The 20,855-nt window shown below is 38.0% G+C and overlaps 1 protein-coding gene across 2 annotated transcripts in view; it reads right to left on the bottom strand.

Annotated features, from left to right (window-relative positions):
- BZW2 (basic leucine zipper and W2 domains 2) overlaps positions 1 to 20,855 on the bottom strand; it is a 56,135-nt gene that overhangs the window by 14,121 nt on the left and 21,159 nt on the right. For both annotated transcript variants that reach the window (XM_084282682.1, XM_084282683.1), the window contains exons 3-7: positions 15,998 to 16,174; positions 14,148 to 14,251; positions 11,543 to 11,608; positions 5,359 to 5,494; positions 1,585 to 1,694 (exon numbers count right to left, since the gene is read on the bottom strand). In XM_084282682.1, the coding sequence (XP_084138808.1) occupies positions 1,585 to 1,694; positions 5,359 to 5,494; positions 11,543 to 11,608; positions 14,148 to 14,251; positions 15,998 to 16,174 (593 nt within the window). The remainder of the gene's footprint in view (positions 1 to 1,584; positions 1,695 to 5,358; positions 5,495 to 11,542; positions 11,609 to 14,147; positions 14,252 to 15,997; positions 16,175 to 20,855) is intronic.

Here is a 20,855-nt window from a genome sequence, read left to right as displayed (position 1 = left end):
CTGTGAGTGTAAGACTGTGCTCAAAACAGTTGAGCATCTTCCAAGTTCCAAGAGTCTTGTAGGGAAAGTGCAAAGGAATAGATGGTAAAGCCATCATACTCTAAGCACGTTTATCATGCCCTCCCAGTTCTTCCACGCATTTACCTCAGCAATATATACCTGGTACAGGCACCCTGGCCTAAACGTCACTACTCTGCTGTGCAATGATTACCACTGATGCATCCCTTATCAAAAATCACAACATCCACAATGCACACTGTTAACATTAACTCAGAGGCGCTTCTAATTAAAGAAACTGACAAAATCATATATTGACAATCTATGATTTGTCAAAGTCCAGCTACTTAAAAAAATATGTATTTCTTAAAATTTGCTATAGCGTATGCCATGTCTCAGCATGGATTCAGTGGTATTTGCTTACAATGAAACTCTGGTGGAATGGAGAGTACTTCCCCACCCTCCCCCAAAGAGACTCCAGACCCTCAGTATACTTGTTTATCAAAAAGCAGATTAAGAAGAAACTTTCTTCAACTCATCTCTGCTAAGCAACAACATCCGACACTTGATACTTCTTTAATATAGCAGCATAATGAGAGCCAACAGCTGAAAGCTTTAGTCACTGAAGTTTAAAATGGAAATAAGACACAGTTGGCTTTTTTCCCTTCTAATAAATGGTGTAATTAGCCCATTTCCCAGCTTTGTGGCAAATGATTTATGATTTGGACTCTTGAAATCAAATACAAACTGAAGAGATGAAGGGGTGTGGGAGGCTGCTTTGCTTTTGAAAGATTCTAGCTTAATCATAAATTATTGAAGTAGAAACAGGAAATACTGCTGAAATTCTCTAGGCAGTGCTACACAGGATGTAGCACATCTGATCGGATTATCGCAGCAATCTTTTTGAAGATTAAAAAAACTATTGATCTTCAGAAATAAACTGGCAGAGAAAGGCGTATGACATTGTTCCATATTCATATACACTGAACACCTCAGGCCACTGCTACAAACCAAGAACACAGGTTTTGAGTCAAAAGGCTGAAAGCTTTCTCTGCATTGCTACTATTAGTTCTGCTGTCATCACTGCAGGACCATTTATGTTACCCAGATGGCTACTGCTGTGGAAAATTAGCTTACTCCGCTGCCGCCATACTATTCAAACATTGTCGGTTTGGAAAACTATATGCTCATCTTTTGTGATTACACAAACTCTTTATACTTCAATTCTTATTTACAAATGTAAAACATTACAAATAAAAATGAAAACCTTTGTGCACAGTTGCTCGTGGTGTGTTTTGTTAGAAAGAAACATTTAATTAATTCCCAACCCCCATGTATACAGCCTTTCAGGAGGCACTTAACTACACGAAAAATAGAGACGATGTTGAAACGTGTTATTTAGTGTTCCTCAACCTGTATCAATGCTACACAGCCATAACAAAATTGCTGAGATTCAAATTATTTTAAAAATGCTAAGAGAGTCTGAGAGTCTATGCCTAACATGCTTAGAGCAAGCTACCACCTGAATTTTATTTTCTTCTTTTCCTCAAGGAGAGATAAGGATTATTGAAAATATATTGTACTTACTAGCAATCTCTTATCAAGGTTGGCTTTTCTTAAAGCAGAGGTAACAGAATTGGCATCTTTCTCTGCCATCCATGCTTTAAAAAGTTTTACAGCAAAAGAGGCTGCAATCCCTGTTTGAGAAAATACACAAAACGTGTTTCAGCAATTTTCAACATGAATTAGAGATGGTTACAAGAATTTAATACGTAATGAAAATACATTTATGACAACAGGACCAAACGTGAAGCTGAAGTGCACTTTTTTCTTTAATGAGGTATTAACTTTCTGAAGTATGCTACACTGTTTGAAAATCCTTTCATTCTGTTTTACCCATCTATCTTTAACTGTTCAAAGATTTTGCTTGCAATTATTTTTCCTACCTCCCCCATTTACAGACCGAATCTAATGCAAAAGGAAAAATTATGTGTTAAATCAGCTAGGAAACAGAGGCACAAAATAAAGGACAGTCAGAAATAAGAACTCGAAATAAGAAGTATAATCAAAGGTTTTTTTTTTTTTTTTTTTTTTTTAAGTCCTGGATACGGTTAAATCACTTCACAGCTTCAAGGTAATAGCCATCCTGCTAGAAGGTACTTAGAAGTTGGCAGGCCCAGGCACAAAATACTATTTTGAGCAGAAGAATTCCTTCCTTAAGGCAACTTACTATTTTTTTTTTTACATTAAATCCAAAATAACTGTGTCCACTACCTGCAGGTTTCCAGCTCTGCTCCAGCTTCTTGGCTGCAAAGAGCCAGATGAAAGTGAGCTGCAGTGTCTCAGAGCTGGAGACTCAGCTCTTTCCTGCTGAAGTGGTCCCTGTTATGTTTCTTCATACTACATTCATGTCAACATTTACAGTACTACTGACGGTGATGATAATATGTAACTGTGTACAGCCAGCCATTATAGTTTTGTGGTTTTCCTTCAAACAGTCCCCAAAGTCTAAGATCTACATGGTTCCTTCTGACAGGAAGTAGCTTAGTCATTCCTAGCCGCTTAATTGATACCCATTCTTTTTATTTCTAGGATACATTGACTAAATGAGTCACCAAACAAAAATGGAAGCAATTATTCCCCAAGCAGCATCAACTTCATTAACATTCGTTACAGATCTTGACTGTTATGACAGTTTCACCAACCTTATTTCAAGAGCTTAATTGTGAGGCATGATCCTTTGAGAAGTACTATATGTAACTATGGATGCGTAATGCCATGAAAGAGACCTAAAAATACCACCACTTTGGGCTTGTTTTACATATTGTGCATCATGTTGCAAATGAAACCAGCACGATGCAGGGATCATAAGTGCTATGAGCTGACCAGTCTTGACCAGAACTGACCAAGCCTGTTCAACTAACAGGGGCCCTCTGAATAACACACACCTGTAACTCTGAACCTGCAAACACCATTCAGCCTATTTGAAATGTGCACGTGCATTGCAGAGCTGTGGCTGAACTTGATAAAGTAGCCAGAGGCATTTATAGCTAGAAATCATTATTCACAGCCCACGTGCTCTGTACAATACTTATACAAAGCTGTGACAATATAACCCATTCATATCTGAGGGCAAGCTAATGCAAACAGAATTTATCTACTGCAGCATCGCTATAACCTCTCAGTGAGCAGTGCCTGGTGGCACACACCTCGGAATTTGGCTTGAAGCACGTCTTTTGTTAGATGTCAGTAAGATCCACACTGCACCTTGTTAGGTCACAGGCTTCTTCTTTATAAAAGCAAGCATGGAATAACAAAAACACCAACCAGCTGCAAAAAAAACATGCCTGTAACAGAAAAGCACTCCTCCTCTGACCACTGGAATAGTGACCAAGATCAAATGGAGCTGTCTTTGTCACCAAGCACTGCTCCCATACCTATGTCCTAAATCCTTTTTCAAGCTTTATCTTAAAACAAGTTTTAAGCCAGTAACCTGTATCAGAAGGAGACTGTTCCAAGGCTTCACTACCTTCATGTTTTAAAACTTCTAATTTACAGTCTGAATTCATTACTGGTCAGTTGCTATGCTCTATTCCTGTCTGCCACGGTCTTTTCCATCAAAATAGCTTGTCTTTTTCTTTTTTTCCCCCCTATCAACTCTATTGGCATAGAGCAACTTCAGCCATTTATTTTATTGATTATCTCCATTAGCTGTTCTTTGTATTTGCATTCGTTTTCCAACATGACTGACGATAAGGCTTCACCGGTACCATGAACATTTTTCTCCTTCTCTGCTAGAAATGTCAGACATCCCCAGAATACATTTTTTCCCATTTATATATGTCACACTAGAAGTAATGACAACACTGAAAAGGGGTAATCCTAAAATTTGTATTTGCCCTCAAACTTGACAGATCATCAATCAGTACAAACTACCCTTACCTTCCTTATAGCCAATCTTTTCTTTGCCCATGTTACAATTCTCATTTTTATCCAACAACTCCATCAGCTCAACTAATTGTTTCATCATGTATCTTACAAAAGTTTATCTTACCTTTCCTTAAATTATGGAAAAAAAATTGCTGGAGGCAATCAGCTATATTCTTATATAATCTACCTGCTTTAAGCCTTGATCCTTTTTCTGTTTCATTTGTATATGCATCTGTAATCATTCTTCCATAAAACATCTTTTCCAGAACACTGACTGAACAACCTTTTCCTCAAATGGTGATACAGATACATTTTGTGTGTATATACACACGAGTGTGTGTGTGTGTATATAGACAGATACATACATACACACACACACACACAAATATACCAAGAAACAAAACTGGAAGTAAGGTCCTGACAAAAGTTTAGAGCTCTCAAAAACAAACTGATGATACGAATTGAATTTGTTCTAGCACTTTTACATAACAATTGCACTCTTGAGATGTTAAATTAAAAAAAAAAGTTGATTAGACAAATCTGAGTTTTCAGATGCCTCTTGTGTTGCCCTAAGAACAGAATTTGATTTAAAAACATTGCAGTTCCCTAAAACAGGGATTATTACTTCTGTTTGAATTTTCTCCTACTTTAATTCTGATCCTGAAAAGTTGCGGGTGATGACAGAACAAAACTGCAGCTGTGGCTTTTATTTCTGCAGCATTTAGAAAACAAATGCATGCTGCAAACAATGTGCAGTTAGAATACTTTTTTAAATAAATCAAAGTTAACACATTTTGGCTAATACATAGCTTAAAAAAAGCAGAACTCTCCCCCTGCCCCCCGCCAAACAAACAAACAAAAAACACTAAAACCCCTGTCACAAAAAGGCATTAATGCCTCAAGATTGGAAGAGCTGTTACCCATCATATGGTAAAGATGAGTCCATGGGAAAAGCACAGCAAATACTCATTACTCGTATGCAGTCAAGACTGATGACTTGAATTATTTTGTTCCCTTCTGCAATACCCACTTGGTCTGTATATGCTATGTCCCAGTTCACGTTTACTTGCACACGATATTGGCAAAACTTGCCAAAATATTACTAGGCATATCTCAGGAAAAGATGTCACACTTCACACACGTATAGTATCACAAGAATCCAGACATACTACATTTTTGCTGTATAATATACAAAAAAAACTGTTTTAATTTTTTTTATTTATTTTTATTTTGTTGGTATTCTCCTAACTTTTTACTGCCTTGTTAGATTTCAGAAAGTGCATTGGCCTTTCCTGTCTGTATATGCTTCTGCTTTAAAATTCTGCTTTCTGTTTAACAGTTTTTACAGACTTCCATCGTATAAAATACGTTGCAGTAAAATACATCTCCTATTAAAGCTAATGTAAGGAAAGAGGTCATTTAGAAAGTTACCTTCTTTGACTATATTGTCAGTGAAGAGGCTTGTTAAAATGGTAGCAGGAAGAGTCCCATTGGCTAACAGGATCCCGGAGAGCATCGCCAACTTTGTCTGCTCTGTTTCAGTGAAGGCTTTAAGAAACAGCAGGAGCTGTGGGTCAGACAAGAAGAGACAGATACATTTGAGCCATAGGCAGTGGTAACAGAGATAAAGAATTAAGCTATCTATTAATATTCATTTCTCAACAAGTCCTGCTGTAATTAGTAGCACTCATATCAAAATCAAAAGTGCCATTTCAGTGATCACTAACAATTTCACTTTCCATAGGGATACAAGCATGTGGAATACTGCTTTACTCAGACAGACAAGGTCTGTCATATTCTTCAAAAAAGCATGCAAGTGTTAAAAAAAAAAAAAAAAACACTCATTAAAGGCTTAACACCCACAGAAATTAACGGGAGTTGTTCAGGAACACAGACTTGATTGCAACAGGCTGACAGAAGCCTGCCCATTCACATCACCAAATTTTGGACCAAGACCCACACAACTGCCGTTCCTTTTCTAGCTAACAAAAACTATTACTCATGCAAACAATGATAAGATGAGAAAGTTCTCCGTTTTCCTTTTGAGGAAGGAAACCCAGCACAATTATTCCAGATTTTCTATTGGCTAAAGTTAGAATTTTCAAGTTCAGACCTTCTTGGTGGAGCTGATAAAGAAAAGACAGGACCACAAGTTGCTCTAAAACCCGGCTATTCCCACTCCTAATTAAAACAGCTTGAGGAAAAAATACAATTTCACTACGCCTTAAGTGCTAAAAAGGTAAATAATTAGATATTCTAAAGTATAATTTTAAAGTCTAAGTTTTATGTGTATTTTAAATTTCATTTCAAGGTATGACTTGGAAAGTATATTAAAGCATTATAGCTCTTTTCCTTTTTAGCAAGAAAAAAGTTGTGCAAAATAAGATTTTCTCACTAGCATTATCATTAACAATGTCTTCTTAACATGTTGTTAGCGAGCACATTATGGGTGATGGAAAATGGAAAGCTAGACAGCAAAGGACTGGGGGAAAGGAAAAAAAGGCTGCAGGCATGTATTTCTGGACTTAAAGAGGAAGTTCCATTTCCAGCTACCAGCACTTGATTCAAGTGCCTCCTGTGGTCATCACCTTTACTTCCTTCTCCAAATGAGCACCAGATGCAATCAAAGCAGACCAGCTCATTCTAATGAAAAATTTGCACTCAGTTTCCAGATGAAGTATATTTCATAATTAGCAATACCTACAAAGGGATAGGACAGCAGATACGCCCCTGTACTTGTTTATTCCCATGGACAGTGAGAGCTCTTCTCCAAGATGCCCAATAATCTTACCAGTAACTGTAAAGATTTCTAAGTATAATATTAAAAAAAAAAATCCAGATAACAAATTAAGTTATTGAAAGACATGCGAAGTTTTATGAATACCTCTGATCTGTATCCGCAAACAAAACCAGAAAAAAACCTTTTCATTCATACAGTAGTACTTACATAACATCAGCTTTAAATTACAGCTTACACAAGCCTGAATGATTCAGCCACAGACATATCATTTGGCGTTTTAGTGGGCTCCAGACAAATGATTGCAATATGCAGTTTTAGCTCAAAAGAAAAAAATATCTAAACTATAAAATCTCAAGGTGTCATTTTATTTCAACAAACGGTGACTCAATTAAAAAAATGGATGAAAATTTGGGATGCAGATGAGTGCATTTATTATTTCTAAACACATAGACGAGAGACAAATGTTAGGCTTTATTTCTGAATGTAGCAACTGGTATATACAATGGAGCAGGTAAAATAAGTCCAGTGTCACCTTTAATGTAAAGACAAGTCATTTTTACAGAATTTTAATATAAACCTAATATAAAGCCTGATTGGAAGCTTAGGGATTTTAAAGGTTGTGTAAGGAATACTTAATCAACAATACTGTACCAAAAGGAAGTCTGTATGAGAAAAAAATTTGAATTAGACCTTGTGCTCTTTACTGTAAGTACTGAGACAAAGATTGCTAATAAAAATGAAACAGCTTTACATTTCTGTGTAGCCTACTTAATGTTCATTTCTTCTGCACCCAGACAAGCAACGGATACAGATTTTGAGTAGAAAGTGGTCATGTTGACTACTTGAATGCCATAGACCAAGTCTTGACTTATTTCTGAGGCCTAACCTGCACTGTGTTTTGTTAGTAATGAGTAGACCATGAACAGAGTTGTAGCCATTTATGTCAGATTGCAGTCATGAAAGCAACAGCACCAGTAAATCCAGCTGTAAAGTGAGAGTTATGCAGCCCAAGGTGCAAAAGGACCCTATGAGAAGGATCCAAACATTTATCAACTCTAATTTTGAGAAATCTGTAACTGTTCAAATGTTTTAGAAGGTCTGAAATCATGCACTTATGAAGTTTACAGCCTCCTCCTCTTCCCCTCTTTGTTGAAACATGCTTCTTGCAAGTCTCTTTTAATACGAACTACGATGTTCTCGAGCCCCCATGGCTGTATCTTTTCAGCAGGAACCAGGTCATCTATATGTCCCTCGATGCTTGAAGTATTGCTGGTGCTAGTAGCATAATTTGTTTTATGATTTGCAAAAAGCATCTCTAACAAACTAGTACATGCCATTTTCTGCTGTTAGGATATTATTCTCTACTTTCAAGTAATTTAGGAGGAGACTGGGTGATTGGAAGAATCAAAACCTTTAATTAACCCCCCTTAGAAACTATCAAAAAGAACAGAATGTTCAGTTCAATGCTGTTGTTTCTGATTTTTATTGCTGATTGCTTTAAGAGCTCTTCTTTTACCATCACTATTACAAACCTCTGCAGGGAAGTCACAAAACGTCCAAGTTATTTCAGAACAGTATGAAAACACCCACAAAAAGTTTCAAGCTGATTCTTCCCTGCTGTTAGTCAAGTGCTAGCATTACTGCTTTTGTTACAGATGCAGACTGATTCGAGGCATAAAATACACAACTCTGGCCCACAATTTTGTATTTCTAGCATAGTTATAAGAACTCCCACCTATTCTGGTGGGAGTTCAGAATACCTAATAAGCACAAGACCAGACCTAATGTTCTGTTCCGTGCTATTTTTGTCTGCTACAAAAAAGCCTTTCAGTCACAAGTTCTAGGTATATAATACATACACAAGTAAAGACATGCATGTAAAAAAAAAAAAAAAAAGAATAAAATAAAATAAAACAGTGTTTCTACTCTTCTATTGCCATCTGGAGATCGTAACAGTGAAAATGAAGGAATTCTATCCACGCAGGGAGTGAGATGTCTTTTTATATCTTCACTATCTGAAGTAGCCTGTTGCTTTTGTATTTGATAATCTGTTACAACTGTAGGCAGCACTGAACTGTCACCAGTTTGAATTGTCATATTTGGTCTCAAAATGCTAGTCAGACATTTAGGACACAGGCAGCTAGTAACACTGCACACTTGATCAGCTGACCTGTGCAGAAGTACTTACATAAGAAAGATGAACACAGATTTGGAACTGAGAGTTTTACAAAAGTTATTGCAAAACACTGTCACAGGTCTATACAGGAACACTGAGCAGTACTCATATGAATTTAAGCTGACCATATTAGAAATCACCAGGTGAGAATTGCACTTAAACATCTTCACCTTCTGTTGAAATTGCTTGTACAAGATAATTAAGACATAAAAATTCAGATGTACAGTTTACTTATGTTACTGGAAGAAAGAATAATTTTGAGCGATAAGAATTAAGAAAAAATAGTTTAAAGCTAGAAGCTTTTCAATAAAAGGGAAAGGTGCTGGGAAATAACAACCTGAAGATAAAATTATGAACTAGAAGACAAAGCAAATACTTGTATGAATACTGCCATCTAAGACAAACTCTCTTGAAAGAGAAGTCCCACTGACACCATCTGCTTCCTTACAATGAAACTGCTGGTATTGCCTTGTGTTGTTTTGCTTTGTTTTTTTAAAGCGTGACTTTTTCTGTGAGAAGAGCTGGTTTTCCCCCAAGTACTTTAACTGCCTAATGATACTGCCAGAAAAAAAAAAAAAAAAAAGTGAAACATTTAGGAGTCACTCTTTTCTAACCGCTGCCAAACTGCAGTAACCTTTGAACTACTGAACCTTGCAGAAACATCTTCTAGAAATATTAATGCATCTATCAATCTATCATGTCACTCTCTTTACAGGCAGCTACTCTCATCATTACTGCCCACAGTGATTAAAGCATTGAATAAGTAAAAATCCAGCAGCATTGTCAGAAGACAGACGTTTGAAGTATGGGTTCACAAAAACAGAAGATGACAAGCAGAAGGCAACACAGAGTCCTCAAGTGTTTTAAGGCAATGACAGCGCACATGCAACACAAACCCAGATCTGGGCAACAACCTTTCCAGTTTTTAATTCTGTAATATGGGGTATTAAAGGACTCTTCCTCACTGCCAGATAAACTGCATATACTGACAAAGAGCATGCTGGTACTCATGCTTAAAGTCCAGGTCCTCAGGAGTCACACTAAGACTTGCAGAAGAGCACAGAGCTCAGGGTAGCAATGGAAGGGCAGGTGGAAAAATTACTCCCAACCTAGGACCAGTGTGAAAACTTACTCCTGCGATTTGTTATGCAAGATGTAATTGGATGCTGAAAACCATGTAAACAATCTGTACATAAAATTGAAATTTGTAATCTGCAAGCTGAACAAGCTCACTCTGAGCCCCACGCTGCCATAGGTAGGATGCTCCCAACATCTTTAAAAAAGATTTCAGGACTCCAGCCAAACTGTACCTACAATTCCTGCTTTGTCTCAAGCTAGCATTGGTTAATCTTCAGATTAGAGGCATTTGTTCCTCAGCTGAGGAGTCAAATTGTTATATATTGACCATGGTTTCATCCAGTCACTACTGTGAAAAGTGAATTCTTAGAAACTTAAACGATTCAAAAGCCAGCAAGTTACAAGAGAGGGAGGAGGCGGTTTGGATTGACACGGCATTTGTTTAATATGCTGAACACTCTCAGAAACTTGAATGCTGTGAGTCAGCGTTTCTCATGTCAATGATTATAGTAATTAAGAGCAAGAACATTAGATTTGTGTGGGGAAGCGAGGTAAATTTAGGTCTTTAGAATGATGTATTGAGCAATCAGAATCAGTTAATAGGCATGCTGGCCACAAGTGCAAAAATAATTTCCAATGTGAACAAGAATGTACAAAAATAAGTGCCAAATTCATTCAGCCACAGGAGGTGGTGGTGAGGCATCACACTCCAGATTTATCCTCACTTGACCCCTGCAGCAGTCGTTCTAGTGCTCAGATGATATGAAAATACATTTTTCCTTTTAACACACTTGACATTTAGTCACATAGGTCATTAGTCATATTGGCAAAATTGACATTTTGCCAATATCAGCAGGCCTGTTAAATTACAGCACAGCACAGAGTTTATCATTTATTCAGGCCATTTAGAAAATAAAATGGTATTTACATCTGCTACTAGGAGCTCAAAATACTCACATATATTTCTTCCAAAAAATTCTCAGGAAACAGGAGAGACATAGGTAGAATTCAATACCACAAAACAGTACCCACATCTACTGGAATATAACAGGCAAGTCCTGAAATCCCTAACAGTGTGGTGATGACTTTTCTTGCACATATCTATGGCCTCAAATACTAAAATTTGTGGTTAGGACTCATTCAGCAACACAGGAGCAATTTAATACTCATAGATCAAGTGCTATTTTGCACAGCACATCTGCATTTATTCTATGTGAAAACAAACAAACAAAAAAAACACAACGCAACACTAAATAAAATAAAATAAAAAAAACACAAATATACTGTTCTATTAGCAGGACAGTAAGCCTTTCTCCAAGAACTATACCCCAAAGCACACAGAAATCCTGTGCAGAAAAGCCTAGAATATGAAGGTGAGTTTGGTCAAAGCAACTAAAGGAAGCATAAATTCAGAACAACTCAAGAGCAAGTGCTGCCAGCAGCATTCCCACGGAGCTAAAGTTGCAGACTAAAGCCACCACCCCTGCCAACCGTAGATTCCATCCTCTTTTCCATGAGAGCTAAATAACATACACAACAGAGCAGCATTTACATACAAAATTACATTAGACAGGGTAAAAAGAAAACAAAAAAACCCTTAAGGATACCACCACCACCATTACCTTTTTGATTTCATCTTCAAATGCTTTCTCCAGATATTTGTATCTCCTGATAAGTTTGTTGAAGACCTAAAGATAAATACAGGTTAATTTAAAGAAAACAGTAAAAAATTTAGCAAAAGCTTTTACAAAAAAAGGCAAAGAGAAACAAAACCAACACTACTGAATCCAAAAAGAATGTCCATGGCTAAACCGTGATGAGATTATTTTTTTCATTTGAATGTTTTCACAACAGGAAAGAAAATGTAGGAAGCATAGGTGGCTTCTTACACACTATAGTTCTGCTATCTGCTTTTTCTTTAGACAGTGATATAGACATTGTTTCCAGGAAATAAGCAGCCAGCAGTATATTTCTGCCATCATCTGCTGCACTGCCCATCTCATGACTTATTATGAAACATCCTGTTCTCTGTTAGTTTGTTTAGAACTGGAAAACGTGAATTCTGCAATTCTTGATTTATAAAGCAACACTTGAACCAGAGAATTTACTACAGTTTGAGAGTTTTCATCTTCTTTCTATGTCTCAACATTTTATTCTCACTCTCCTTTACACCCCAACCATAGATCAAAAGCAGGGAAAAGGGGGAGGAAGAAGAGGTTAACAGATACAGGCAATTTGCACTCTGCCCCCTTCCTTTGATAACGCAGCTGTTTGGGGAAGCTGTCAGGTATAAATCAATGGAGTGAGGCAGTAAAGAAGCACTGCTGGTCATCCTTCAGTACAGGCAGGATCTTTATCAATCCACTACCACAAATGCTTACAATAAGACTCGCTGCTGTCAGGGTAAGAGGAAGAACAATTTACAAAACTTTAATAAAAAATTATGATCTTGGAAATGCTTGATCTCTAGTTTTCACTATGTTTCCCACCTTGTGACCCCAGATTATGAAAGCAGAAGCAGCACAGGTGCAGACTGCATTCTGATAGAAGTGAGAGATAAATTAAATAAGCAAATAACTGCCCTTACTACAGAACAAAGGGCACAGAACATATAACTCGCTGTCACAGGCAAAAAGATTTACATGGGGGAAAAAAATGACATTATTATCAGGCTGGATGGGGGAGGTAAAGGAGGAAATGACGTTCAAGTGAAGTTTCAATTCATTTTTCAGAGAATGTAAAACCATCCTAAATGGTAGTATTTTGGCACTGAACAAGTAAAACAGAAATGAACAAGCAGTGACCATGCTGAAATGCAAAGACATACAGAAGTCTAATAAAGTAAGATGTGAAAGAGAAAAAATGTTAGCTAGAATTTTGTTCATATTTCTATATATAATGTGTATATTGATAAGTCACAGAATGGGCAGGGTTGGAAGGAACCTCCGAAGATCATCTAGTCCAACCCCTCTGCCAAGCAGGATCACCTAGTTTTTACTTAGTCTTCAACATACCAGTAATAACCAATTAATTAATAAGATGAACATTACTTAATTAACAATATATTTTTGACATATGTTTCAACGATGCTTCATTTTTTTATGCAATCCTACACATATTCAGAATTGCAGTGACTTAGAACTTACAATACAATTCTTACTATATTATCTCATGTAATAATTATGTTAAGGAGTCATGCAACGTTAGCTTCTCTTCAATAATGTTTCTGGCTTCATCGCTTATTTGTCTTCATTTCCTTTCACAGGCCTATTTGTGCAAGCCATATTATTCTTGTAAAAAGAAACTGTACAGCACGTATGTAAAAGCAATGAAAGCTCTTCAAGAGCTTTTCTTCAATATGAGTCTGATTCCTAACTAGCTAAACAACCAAAGGTTGGAGGCCTGAGCTTTATATTTTTGTCATTCATAGAACCATAGAATCATAGAATGGCTTGGGTTGGAAGGGACCTTAAAGATCGCCTGATCCCAACCCCCTGCCAACTAGATAAGGATGGTCAGGGCCTTGTCCAACTTGGTCTTGAACATCTCCAGGGATGGGGCATTGGGCAACCTGTTCCGGTGCCCCACCACCCTCTGAGTAAAGAATTTCCTCCTAACCTCTGATTTAAATCTCCTCTTTTACTTTAAAGCCATTCCCCTTTGTCCTGCCATTGTCTGCCTGAGCAAAGAGTCACTCTCCATCTTTTTTTATTTTAATACTTAAAGTATGGAAAAGCTCCAATGAGCTCCCCTGGAGCTTTCTCTTCTTCAGGCTTAACATCCCCAGCTCTCTCAGCCTTTCTTCATAGGAGAGGTGCTCCAGCCCTCTGATTAACTTTGTTGCCCTCCTCTGGACCCAATCTAACAAAGTGACATCCTTGCTGTGCAACATCCTTCCGATTATTCTAAAAATATGTTTACGCAAATCTTTAAGGTTTAGAAAAGGCCAACAAAAATAACAGGGATGGTGTCCTAAAATATACTGAACCCAAGTGTAGACTGAAAAAAGTAAAACCGCTTTCTGTAAAAGAAAGAGTTGACAGCTGTGATCAGATAATCATAGACATCTTATTTTGTTACCTGAAATTTATTGGTTAGGGCAGCTTATTGGTTAACCATTTTTCAATTACCCTACATTTGGGGTAAATAGTGGGCAGTCTATAGGTGTTCTACTATAATCAGTTTTCATTCATAAATGGAAAACAACAAGCCCTTTATTATCCCAACCTGAGCATAATTTCGGATGGCATCATGATCTTCTTCTGCAAAAAATACACAGTGGCTGGTCATCTTGGTCTTGTCATTGTCGTCTATGCGTGTGCCTCCAGGAGCTAAAACAAACAAAAGAAAAACACAATAAGATTTAGTAAATTTTACATTAGCACCACTGAAGTATAAGGTAGGAGTGAAAACTGGCAATGGAGAAAAGAGTGTAGAGGGGGAAACTGACAAGCTTTATGAAGTTGTAGTGGCACCCAACAGAAAGGACAGCTGGCCGATAACACTGCATCTGAGATCACAGACCTCAAAGGACAAAGAAAATCAGGTCACATTAAGGAATCTTAGCTGCTTTTGGGAGCATGGAGTGGGTTCAAATAAGAATGGGTTGCAGCATAACTTTTGTGCTTATTTTAACTACTACTTTAAACACCACAATAATGTAAATCATTTCCAAAGATAAAAGTATTAGAGCTCTGTTGCTAATTTGAGGACTCGGAACATCCTCCCAACCCCATGTAAACATTTAAAACACTGACACAAAAGACTTCTCCTGGCTTACTTTGTTCAGAGCTGTTTTTTTTTTCTAGAACTTCCACCAGCTTTTGTTTCCTGCATTACCTTAAGACTTACAAAAATATCTTTTCTTCTTGCCAAAGAAAAGGAAGCTAGAATCAAACTAAAGTAAAGTAAATAGAAAGAAGAGCCCACATTCAAAATACAGAGGTAGGCAAAAGGTGTCTTCTCCCATGCTGCCACTAACACCCAGGAGAAACTCCCCATAAACATCCATAAAGCACTCCTCGCTGTCCTTCAGTTCTTTCAGCTAGCCTGTGTTGCAAGGTCTACAAAGAAAACTTTGCAACAGCTAATAACTTGTAGTGTTGTATGATAACTTTTCAGACTAGTAAGTTCCTGTTTCCCCTATGTCCTGGTTTTAGTTAGAACAGAATTAATTTTCTTCCTAGTAGCTGGTGGAATGCTGTGTTTTGGCTTAGGATGAGAAGAGTGCTGATAACACCCCGATGTTTTAATTGTTGCAGAGCAGTGCTTATACCAAGCCAAGGACATCTCAGCCTTTTGCTCTGTCCTGCCAACAGGCAGGCTGGGGGTGCAGTAAGAGCTGGGAGGGGACAGACCCAGGACAGGTGACCCAAACTAGCCAAAGGGGTATTCCATACCATCTGACGTCATGCTAAACAATATATAGGGGTGGCTAGCCGGGGGGAGGGGGCCGGACTGCTCGGGGTTAGGCTGGGCATCGGTCAGCGGGTGGTGAGCAATTGCATTGTGCATCACTTGTTTGTACATATTATTATTACTTTCCTATTATCATAATTGTAACATTATTGTTATTATTGTTATTATTATTTTGTTATTATTATTTTCCTGTCTTATTAAACTGTCTTTATCTCAACTCACGGGCTTCACTTTCCATTTCTCTCCCCCATCCCAGAGAGGGAGGGGGGAGGGTGAGCGAACGGCTGCGTGGTATTTAGCTGCCAGCCGGGTTAAACCACGACACCCTAGCTGGCATCTCATTTTGTTTGCTGTTGCATTTGTATGCTGTTTCATCTTTGATTGAGGGCTTCTCAAAACAGTACCCATGGTTTTTTTTTTGTATTTACAGAATGCCAAGGTCAAGTCTCTAGGTATTATAGCACTACAAACAATAAAATATTGTATGATACTAGATCCAAAAAGTAGCTAGATAAGCATAATTGAAATACAATTTATAATTTCCACTTTGTAAAAGAAGACAGCATCTTAAAAGAAGCAAGGCTAATCCTCAAAATTTTGCATTCAGTACAATGCAAGGGTAATCCTCAAAATTTTGCATTGAGTACACTTCAACTTACCTAGCATGCTGCCAGCTACCAAAATATCAAAGAGTGTGTCAGCATAGCGGCGATAATCAAGCCGTGAGCCTGTTGCATCCAGAAACTTGGCTATAGCCTCCAGGTCATTCCCAGCTTCATTGAGGCCTTGGACAATAGTATCCCTGAAGACGGTGGGTTCAAATTTCTCTTTTTCATCTGGAACAGACAGGAAGAAGAAAAAAAGAGAGGTTGACAGTTTTAAAATCCTGTATCCACCAGCAATTCAAATGACCATGGCACCTGAATACATTCTGCCCATTCTGATCAACGTACTGTACAAAGGTCTGTTTGGTTGGCTTTTGTTGCCTCTGGAAATTTTGCTGTGTTTACCCTCACTTCACGCTCCTCTTCACCCCCCAAATACCATGCAAACAAACAGAGATGAATAAATAAAAGGGGGGACAAGCAAATACTGAAATGGCTTTCAAACTTCATACTCTTCGCTTCTTGAAGATATTAAATAATGTGCATAACACTACACATTTTTAAATGATAGCAGGATAAAGGATATGTCAGTTTTGTGTAAATAATTTCACTGTAGGAATACTTCATTTTTCACTTCTTGATATTTTTATTTAAATAATTGTGGTTGCATATCTGAAATGTTTTCAAAGAGACAAGCCTTCAGGAAAAGAGATCAAGGTATTCATAAAAATAGCTTTTCTGTAAATATTTCGTTCTCTGCAACATGGTGTAACCAAAAATTTATCTTTCATTTACAGACCTGAGCAGCAATAAGAACACAGAAATGCGGCACTAACACCACATTTTCTACAGATGTCCCTGGTTGAACTAAATTAGGATACAGTCTGACCCCAACACAAACACATCCCTATGCCAAGGCCATTAGTCACAACAGACACAGCCGCAAACTCCAGATAAATCTAGGCAGGTTTTACACATGCCTCCTGCTGCTTTTTCTTGCAGACAGATAATACCTTATAACTTGCTTTGTACAAGTCTGACTTTACACAAGGGCACGGGTGAAGTGCTTGTTGCCATCAAGATAACTTTGAACTTCAGAAACACATCTGGGAACAGTTCTGTGACACTCCAAAGAAAAAAAAGAGAACCTATTTTGTTACCACTTGCTAACATCAATGTTGATAAAAAAAAAATCTTAAAAAAAAAAAAAAAAAAAAAGGGCAACAAACCTGCTCATATCATATCCCAAAGACAAATCCAGAGGTTTTAGTTACTGATACAAATGACCATTGGTAAAATTCCCATCTAAATAAGCATGCACTGCTGTAGTCTGAAAGGTGCCAGCTGCAGCTGTGGCAGGCTTTCTGGAGAGGAGGTTCTCCACGTTACCCATCCTCTGGCTGCAGGTTTCCTTGCTCTGGGACTTGCAGCACAGAAAAAGCAATGCTATCCCAAACACAAGTTTGGACCTTGAATCCTAATTGCCTTTCTTCCTCCTGCCTTTGGGCAATTAACTAACTTTGAAGCTAAATGCCCACTCCTATCAGCTTTAACACTTGCAGTACTGAAACATTTATAGCTTTCCTTGTTTCCCCACATGCACTTGTGGTTGACTTGTTCTACCACCTCCAGCACATCACCTGGATGTTCTCCCCTCCTTCAACACATCCTTTCTAATCATCCAATTTTCAACAATTCCCTGCTACTATGCCCAGCTTTTAGTGGCTTGTTGACTCTATTTCCTACCTCCAAGTGGCTTGCAGCCCCATCCTCCAAACAGAAGAGCTGAGGCCTACTCAACCCCACTGAGCAACTGCCTCATGTAGCCGTCACGGGGGGTAGCCCAAGGTGGGCAACCTAAGGAGGGTCCAGCATGGAAACAGAAGTACAGGCCTACAGAAAACACCACCACAATCCCACCTGAGCTCAGGTGCAACTCTACCTTGAAGCATTAAAGCAAGAAGCCAACCAACCCACAAACAAGCAAGCCTTTTGCTTAAATGTAAGTAATTCAGCACGCGTGCTTCAGCCAGTTTGACTTGTGCACATGAAACACTGCTCCCCCCATAAATAAATACCTAAGAATAATTACCACATAAGTATGCACTATTTATACAGTAAAAAAGAATGTCTGGTAACTCAGTAACCAGAAAGATGACAGACTTTTGTCTTAAGAGAGAAGTAAAAACAACAATAATATAAAAACATCTTATTTTAACTTTTTCACTGTATTTTGTCTAAAATTTAAGATAGTTCTTCTTTACAATGAGGGTGAGTGCTGGAAAAGGCTGCCCAGAAGAAAGGTTGTGGAGCATCCCTCTCTGGAAATATTCAAGACCCACCTGGACACTTTCCTGCTCAACCTGCTGTAGGGAACCTGCTTTTAGCAGGGGGGTTGGACTTGATGATCTCCAGAGGTCCCTTCCAGCCTCTACAATCCTGTGATATTCATGTTTAAACTTCAAGGTGTTATGTACTTTGTATCATGTGTATACAGTCCTCAGTACAAACACAAACACCACCGTTAACATTTCATAGCTATTCTAAACAGGTTTTTCTCCTGCCCCAGAAGTTCTCATGTCATTTGGAGCACCCCACTATTTATTTGTCTATCATAATCTAAAAATTTATGCAGGAAGAGGTGGTGAACTCACTGCATAAAAAATGATTTATAATTTTTTTTCAACATTTCCTACCAAACTAATGTACTGGGGAGGAATATGCTGATGTCGTACAGCACAGTGAGTAAGAAGCCATCATCAAGAAGTGGTAACAGTATGTTGAGCTGTCAAGTACATAATTACTGAACAAGCACAGTTTCAATCACAGGCTAATGGAGGCAGGTGTAGCTTGCAGATGTGATGCATGCAATTTCCAATGCAGCAGCACTACACACAGCTTTTCATTTTCATCATGTTCCTGGATCCTTATTTCCTTTCTTTTGCTCGTAAGGAAATCAAAATACATTTGTACCTCCCTCCGTAAGAATAACAAACACGCCCTGTTTGGCACCTCTTCTGACTTCACATTAATATAAAGGTGTTAATATTGACATTATTATATAATTCTCTTCATGAAACAAGGTACATATGCATTGTTTGCTCTGCTTAGTTTCTTTTTAACATGACACTTACCTTTTCTTTGGAACTAACCGAACTATTTACCCAGATTGCCAAAAAACTGACATGGAACTGTGAGCTGCTTCCTTGCCCTGGAGGTTATTCCCTTTACAACATCAGGTTTCTTCCTTCACATCTTTTAAACTGATTTTAATACCTGCCACTATATACACTGGAGGCAAGGTTTATACCCTTTATTAGGTCAACTTAATAGAACTGGAAGGAGGGGGATTTACAAGCTCCTTCTTCAGATCATAGTTCTCCTTTCAAAATTTTAGTCACTAAAAACACTTTCAAACTTTAATGGAAAAAACAATGTTGTCTTTTTCCCTTTCTGCTTTCTGAAAGATCAAAAACTGGTCACGTTTGCAGTCAGCTGATCAGCCACAGAACTCATATGAACAAGTATTTTCATTAGATGCCTGACTGCTGCATCACACCTCACTGGCTCCTGAGGTTACAGTGGTTTGGTAGAAGCTGCAGAAGGGGAAAAACAGTATCCTGAGAAACAAATCAACTGGCAAGAAGTATCAACTCTCACCCTACCAGCTCCCTCCTGTGCATTTCAGCCCCTCCTAATGACCTTCCGGTTCCACACAACAGAGTAGTCTCTGAAATGTCACGGTCAAACCACACTCACTGCGCTCATTCATATCTGGGTACAATTTAACAACTCCTTGAGATGCTGGAAGTCAGGATAAAAACAACTAATAGTATCTTCTAGTCTAAGACCAAGACATAGTCTGCAACTCTGACATGATACAAAATGAAAATGTATATACATGCAGAGAGGAATAAACATGCTAGGAGTCATTTCTACTCTTCTGCGTTTAGAAAGAAAACAGGTATCTAAAGGTATCTACAGGTTTTTCAAAGCAGGAGCCTTGAATATTAAGGCAACCAGGATCTCACCATTTTTAAAGACATTGCTTACATTTTAGACACAAAGAAGTGTTTGCATGTTACGAGTTCTATAGTAAAGGTGTTTAACATCCCCATTCTATTAAGTAATCTTTTAAAATAAAACAAAAACCAAACAGCCCCCCTAATCTTCCAACCCTTGCTCCAAGTCTTCCCCTTCTTCCAGGCAGTCAACTGGTATCTACTGCCACCTAATAGCTGTAACAGAAATTTAATAGATAAGCACAGAATTATAAATACAAACTCTTCATTTACTTTAATTATTACTTGTATTATAACAGAATTCAAAGACCAAATCAATATTAGGACCTCGTTATGCTAAATACAATGCAAAATGCAAACTGAAAAGAAAGTGCTTACAAAAGAAAGAACATTCTGAGACAAATATGGCAAACACCTACCATAACTGACTGAACTGGACCAAACAATGCATTTAATCAATCCAGCAGTACGCGTATCTTGGATTGCCATTGCTGGTTGACAGGTATTTTTCAGGGACTGCTAATTCCACCCCTCCAGCTACTATACTGTTGCTGGTTAATGCTGTTCTGAACCATGCTGACAGAAAGTTAATCCCACTAATTACTGTAGCCCTGTGACATTTATTTGCAAGCACTAGAAGTTTCTTTTCCAAATTAGTTCTACCTACAAACATTGTACATGCATCACAGTAAGGACATTTTCAACTTCAGAGACTCCATTCACTTGTATGAGCTGTGACGGTCAAAATAACAGAGGATGCAATGTGTGCAAGGGAGGAAAGATGAGAGAAAGCTGGTAACAGATGTAAACAGAACTACAAAAAACTATTTCACAATTCTCTCTCTGTGACTTTCACAGATCTTAATATGTTCACTCAGCTCTTCAGATTT

Source organism: Netta rufina (genome assembly GCF_964035555.1).
Source record: "Netta rufina genome assembly, chromosome: 2".
Taxonomy (NCBI): Eukaryota; Metazoa; Chordata; class Aves; order Anseriformes; family Anatidae; genus Netta; species Netta rufina.
Note: the sequence above shows the minus strand (reverse complement) of the source record. Positions and strands in the feature narration are given on the sequence as shown.